General features: G+C 57.2%; 2 protein-coding genes across 2 annotated transcripts in view; one reads left to right on the top strand and one right to left on the bottom strand.

Moving 5' to 3' along the window:
• The window catches only part of LOC106726488 (chromosome unknown open reading frame, human C1orf122), a 23,195-nt gene extending 20,714 nt beyond the window's left edge, over positions 1 to 2,481 (bottom strand). The window contains exon 1 of the mRNA XM_014541494.1: positions 2,379 to 2,481. Coding sequence (XP_014396980.1) covers positions 2,379 to 2,481 — 103 coding nt within the window. The remainder of the gene's footprint in view (positions 1 to 2,378) is intronic.
• Positions 2,389 to 5,902, top strand: part of EPHA10 (EPH receptor A10) — a 32,929-nt gene continuing 29,415 nt past the window's right edge. The window contains exons 1-3 of the mRNA XM_014541493.1: positions 2,389 to 2,585; positions 4,796 to 4,860; positions 5,735 to 5,900. Of these exons, the coding sequence (XP_014396979.1) occupies positions 2,480 to 2,585; positions 4,796 to 4,860; positions 5,735 to 5,900 (337 nt within the window). The 5' untranslated portion in view covers positions 2,389 to 2,479. The remainder of the gene's footprint in view (positions 2,586 to 4,795; positions 4,861 to 5,734; positions 5,901 to 5,902) is intronic.

Here is a 5,902-nt window from a genome sequence, read left to right as displayed (position 1 = left end):
ACCCTCCCCCCAACCTGCCAGTTCAGGGAGGGCTCTAACCCGCCCTTGGCTGACTGGCCCCAGCACTTAAAGGCGACAGTAAACCATGGCTCAGTTTCCTCCTAAGGCCCTTCTGGATTTCTTCGTGGGGTGTCTGTTCTGCAGCCTCCTGGTGGAGTGGAGTCGGCCTTGGAGCAACTCTATCCACATACATTGGGGCTTCTCCGTTTTGTTTTTATTATAAATGAGCTGTTCAGAGGAAGAAAGACCAGGCTTATTTCACTACATCTTCTCCCCTTCTTTTTCCCATGCCTAGGGTCTAGATCTGGCGGTGCCCGGGGGTGCCTACAGGTGTGTGTGGTGGGAGAGGGTGGGATCCAGATTCTTGCAAGCCAGGGGTTTGTGGGGCAGCCTATGTGGCTTTCCCCGGAAAATTCCCCCCGTAGGTTTGGCTCGAGAGGGATCCTTGGGAAGCTCCCAGGGAGTCTGTATTTTGTTGTAGCAATAGGGTCAGACCCTCTGGGCTGAGGTCCCCGGAGCTCAGGGTAGAGGCCATCGCTGGCGCTTAGAGACTGCGGAGGGGACGGGACCTGGCTCTGAAGAGAGGGTGAGCAGTGACGGAGGGAAGACTCATTCTGAAATGAAAGGAGTCCTGGGTCTCTAAGCAGCTTCTAAAAATACCATCTCCTAGCGCTGGGGGCAGGGGGAGGGGGAAGCGAGCGTGAGGAGAATGAAGATGGGAAGGAGGTGGGGTGTAAGTCAGGTAGACCTGACTTCAGAGGCCCCTGTCAGCATCTGAGGACTGGCCAGAGCGCACACCGCCTTCTGCTTCCCCGGCGGCCCCGTCTCCAGCGTGTCCCAGCCCGAGCCCTTCCTGATGGCCTTCCTGTCTGCAGGCAAAGGAGCCCGATCCTCCCAGCCCTTCCATGGCTACTGCCCAGCGAGTATGTCTGTGAGCGAGCAAGTGTGCTTGTAAACATGCCACACACACACACACACACACACACACACACACACAGAAATGACACATGGAAGCAGCTTGTACGTGGCTAGTGGTCTACAATGCCAAAAAATGTAGTTACACTTATGCTTGAGGAAGTATGGATGGTGGCAGGAACACGGCGATGGGCCGGGGTATCTCAGCACAAGAGCGTGGGCCCCAGTCAGTGTTGTTGGTGGTGGGGGGGGTGAGGAATACACACATACAGAATGCAGAGACACGCAAGCCAACGGGTCTCGTAGACACAAGGCTCACATCCGTTCTCCAGGCTTCTTCAGCTTCCAGAGGGACAGGGGTTGGGGCCCCCAAGAAAAGAGCTCTGAACAGCCACAGGGTGGGTGGAGCTTTCTCCGTTCAAGCTCAGCCCAGATGGTGGCGCTCAAGAGCCGCCTCCCTCGTCCTAGACGAGGGCCCAACCCTTCCCACACCGGCGCCTTAAACCCTCCGCGGGCACATAAATGACCTTCACTAGATAGAGGTCGTGTTTCCTCGCGGCTTCTTCAGTGCTGGCTGAACTCGCCGAGGACTGCTCCGCCTCGCCAGCAGATGCCTAGCCGTCCCGGCCGCCGCGCGCCTCGCCAATCCCCCGGGGTGGGCGGAGAGGGTTAGCCAAGGGGTAACTCCAGGCTCGGAGCCGACTGGGGACACGGTGGGCTGTGGCGAGTGCTGCCTGTGTCCTGGCAGCGAGAGCAAGAACCCGTGAAATCGATCGTTGATGCAAAACCCACCACCGCCCCATCCCGGCATCCACATGGTCTCTCAGCTTCAGAAGTGTGGCTGGTAGGGTGGGACTCTTTCCCACTTCGCTCTCTTCTCAAGCAGCTCCCGGGGGCGGGGTCGGCCCCTTCCCCCGGCCGGGGAGTGCTTGTGTGTGTGTGTGTGTGTGTGTGTGTGTGTGTGTGACGAGGGCGGGGAGCTAAGGGAGCCGGATCCAGAGCCGGGAGACACCGGGAACCGCAGACACTGGAAGAAGCCAAGGCCTGGGAGAAAGAGGAGCTCCCAGGGCTTGGGGTCAGAACATCCAAACCCCTGCAGGTCCTGGGAACGAGGGACCTTCCAGGCTAGCTCAGAGGCTGCAAGTGTCGCTGTCTCCCCGAGTTTCGCCCCTTTGTAAGCCACGCCCACATTATTTACTTCTCAGTAACGAGGGGCTAAGGTTTAGCCCTCTGGACTACGGACGCCAGTTCCTCCTCCTCCCCAGGAGCCCAGCCAGCGCTCAGCACGACCCCACCCCCACAGTTTGAAGACTGGAGGGACCCCTTCCTTTCCCCTATCTAGTTCGCAGTTCCGCCCCTGGCCTATGAAACTCCGCCCCTCTACCCTCTGCTGACGGTGATTGGTGGAGCTCCAGCGGCGGTGCCCAGTGATTGGTCCCCATGGATGACGGTAACCGGTGAGGTCCCGCCCCCAGCTGGCGCCGGGGTCTGGGGGCACTGCTCAGCGGTGCTGGGGCTGGCGCGGCTTGAGCCGCCGCCGCACTGACAGCTCGGTCTGCGGACCATGGAGACCGGCGCTGGCCCACATCCGCTGCGCCAGTTCATTTGCCTGATGCCACTTTCTCTCGCGTTGCTTTTGGGACCAGGGAGGCCCGGGACCGCCGAGGAAGGTGAGGAGACTGGCGGCTGTTCTTGGAGCCCGGGGTGCCAAAAGATAAGGGGCTGAAAAGCGGGAGTGCTGGCGAGGGAGTCCTATGGAGAGACTGGAGTCTGTATTGGGGTTTGAAGCAAGCGGGCGCGGGAAGCAAAGAACTGGAGAGACAGAGAAAAAGGTGGCTAAGCAATAGAGAAGAGAGGGGCATCGAGGAGCTCGGGGTCTGCAGACCTGGGAGGCCGGGGAAGAAAGACACCAGGAACCGTGGGAGCCAGAGGCGGTGGTCCAGGGGCCGTGAGACAGACCGGCTGAGCAAATGGAGGTGGGAGGTGTGGGGGCGGGGAGAAGAAGAGAGCAGAAGAGAAGGGGGATGCCCAGGTGAGATAGGAGTATGGGGGGACGGGATGCAGCCCGAACAGCGGGGGCTAGGGGACCACTGTGCATGCAGCCAACTGGAGGTGGAACGCTGCTGCTGCTGCTGCTGCTGATGGTGATGGTGGTGGTGGTGGTGGTGTGTGTGTTAGGGGGTGGGAGCTGGATCGTGGAGCTGTCCGCAGTGCTGAATCTGGAGCGTAGACTACGCGAAGCGGTCCTTGTTGCGGGGTTTGGGGCTGCCCGCGGTACCAGAGCCCGAGCCTTGCCTCTGATTCTGAATTTGGGGGAGCTGTATGCTCAGTTGAATCCAGAGGCGTCATATCCAGGTGCATGATCCTGAGGAGTTGGGATTTGAGGCTTTGACGGCGAGGTTGTTGGGGCGCTGGATTTCTGAGGCTTTCCAATATGAAATTTCCTATGTGCTGTCAGTTATATTGAAATCCGCTGTCGGCGATGCTGCCCACTGCCGCTGATGCCTTCGGGGCCAAACCTTGTAGAGGCCCTCGCTGTGGAGCCCCATCCCTTGCGTAAGCTCCAGACGAGTAATCTTACAAGATTTGTCTGTGGTCTGGGCTCCTGTCTCTGAGCTGCTGCTATGCTGTCCAGACCTGGGCTTTTCTGGGACCCATACCGAGAGCAGGATTCAGACTTCTGGGCCAGTGCCTGCTGGGGGCGGGGAAATGACTCCAAGCCTCTCTGGTGCAGGAGGGGTCATGGTTTTATATATAAAAGGACCACTGCCGTTCTTTCAAAGGCAGTGGAGGTGACAGCCCCCGGGAAAGGGGATGGCTGGGGAAATGAGAGATTTTCATTTGTTACCCCCAGAGGCCCTAAAAGTCAAAGTAAAAAGGCTCAAGTTCCTCCCTGGTGACTCCACACCTCAGAAGAGCCCCTGAGTCTACATGAACCCTGGGCTGTACACAGGTGTCTTCTGATACACTCACTCTCCCCCTCTTCTTGATGCTTAGTTAAAATTCAGAAAACCTGGGAAGGCTGGGGGGTGTCACTGACAACACCCCCCTCCCCCCATTTTATAGGCAACCTTAGAGAACTTGTCATAGGCTCTGTGGCAGGCTGAATAATGACTCCTCCCAACGTGTCTACATCCTGATCCCCACACCTTTGAAGGCTATCCTAAATGGTAAAAGGCTTTTCAGATGTGATTAAGGGAGTTGAGATGGAGAGATTATCCTGGGTTATTTGGATGGGCCCAATATAATTGCAATGATCCTTATAAATGGGATGCAGGAGGAGTCAGAGCCAGAGGAGAAGGCAATATGACGACAGAAGCAGAGACTGGAGTGTTGCACTTTGAAAATGGAGGAGGAGGCCACAAGCCAAGGAATCGAGGTGGCCACTAGAAGTGAGAAGGCAATATGACGACAGAAGCAGAGACTGGAGTGATGCACTTTGAAAATGGAGGAGGAGGGGGCCACAAGCCGAGGAATCGAGGTGGCCACTAGAAGCTGAAGAAGTCAAGGAAATGGGTTCTCCCCTCTGAACCTCCAGAAGGAACCCATCCTGCTGACACCCTGACTTTAGATCCGTGAAACTGATTTCCAACTCCTGACCTCCAGAACTGTAAGAGAATAAATGTCTGCTGCTGTAAGCTGCCAAAGTGTGGTAGCTTGTTACAGCAGCCACAGGAAATGAATACAGGCTCCTTCCCTAATCACACGGCTACCCCTCTCTGGACTTGAGCCTCCTGGGGATGTATGAAGTGGAAAAAACTTGTCTGTGTTCTTTGTCACACTCTCCATCCTTCAGTTAGCAAATTTACAGTGACCTCACCAAAGGTCTACCCTCCTGACCTTCTGGCTTTCTGATATCTCTGTTCCCCCCTCTCCCTAGTCATCCTCCTGGATTCCAAAGCCTCCCAGGTTGAACTGGGTTGGACTGCACTGCCGAGCAATGGGGTAAGTGTAAACCTTCCCATCCCCCTGTCACGGGGATCCTGTGGCCCAGGACTCAGTCCCTTTAGCTCCCCATGGTTACATCACATCAAAATGCTCCTTGGAACATGTGGTCTGCAGCAGCCCTGGCTTCAAGCCAGAATGGCCTATTAGAAAACGTTGAGTCTTCAGTCAGACAGAAAAAAAAGAAAAGGCACATAAGTGAGGCGAGAACTGTCTGTCTAGGAACAGAAATGTGGCCTCTGGACGGAGCCAATGCTAGACAGTGCCTGACACACGGTAGATACTACCAGCAGTGTTGTTGATGGATGGATTGATAGAATAAACAAGACTTGGAATTCTAAAAAAGGCTTGGAAAGAGGGTCCGAGCGGGGAGATGTGGCCATGTGACAGCAGGTTGGTGTCATGGAAAGGGCCTTGGGTGGAGAGCCAAGAGACTCCAGGTACCATTTCTCCCTCTGCTCCTAAGTCCATGTGTACAGCCAGGCAAGTCCCTGTCACCCGGGAGCTTCAGCTGCCCCATCTATAAAACTTAAAATTGGACTCAGTTGTCTCCAACGTTTCACCTGGCTTTGCATCTTGTAACTCAGCCTCCGTCACCACCGGGCCTGGGCCTCTGCCTACGAGGGGCGCCCCGGCTCTGAGCTGCCCACATCTTTGCTCTTCCTCCTCCTCAGTGGGAGGAGATCAGCGGTGTGGATGAGCACGACCGTCCCATCCGCACGTACCAGGTGTGCAACGTGCTGGAGCCCAACCAGGACAACTGGCTGCAGACGGGCTGGATCGGCCGCGGCCGCGGGCAGCGCATCTGGGCCTCTGCCTACGAGGGGCGCCCCGGCTCTGAGCTGCCCACATCTTTGCTCTTCCTCCTCCTCAGTGGGAGGAGATCAGCGGTGTGGATGAGCACGACCGTCCCATCCGCACGTACCAGGTGTGCAACGTGCTGGAGCCCAACCAGGACAACTGGCTGCAGACGGGCTGGATCGGCCGCGGCCGCGGGCAGCGCATCTTCGTGGAGCTGCAGTTCACGCTGCGCGACTGCAGC

This window comes from Myotis brandtii, unplaced genomic scaffold (genome assembly GCF_000412655.1).
Source record: "Myotis brandtii unplaced genomic scaffold, ASM41265v1 scaffold274, whole genome shotgun sequence".
Lineage (NCBI taxonomy): Eukaryota > Metazoa > Chordata > Mammalia > Chiroptera > Vespertilionidae > Myotis > Myotis brandtii.
The sequence above is the reverse complement of the archived record's forward strand: the minus strand, read 5'-3'. Positions and strand labels throughout refer to the sequence as shown.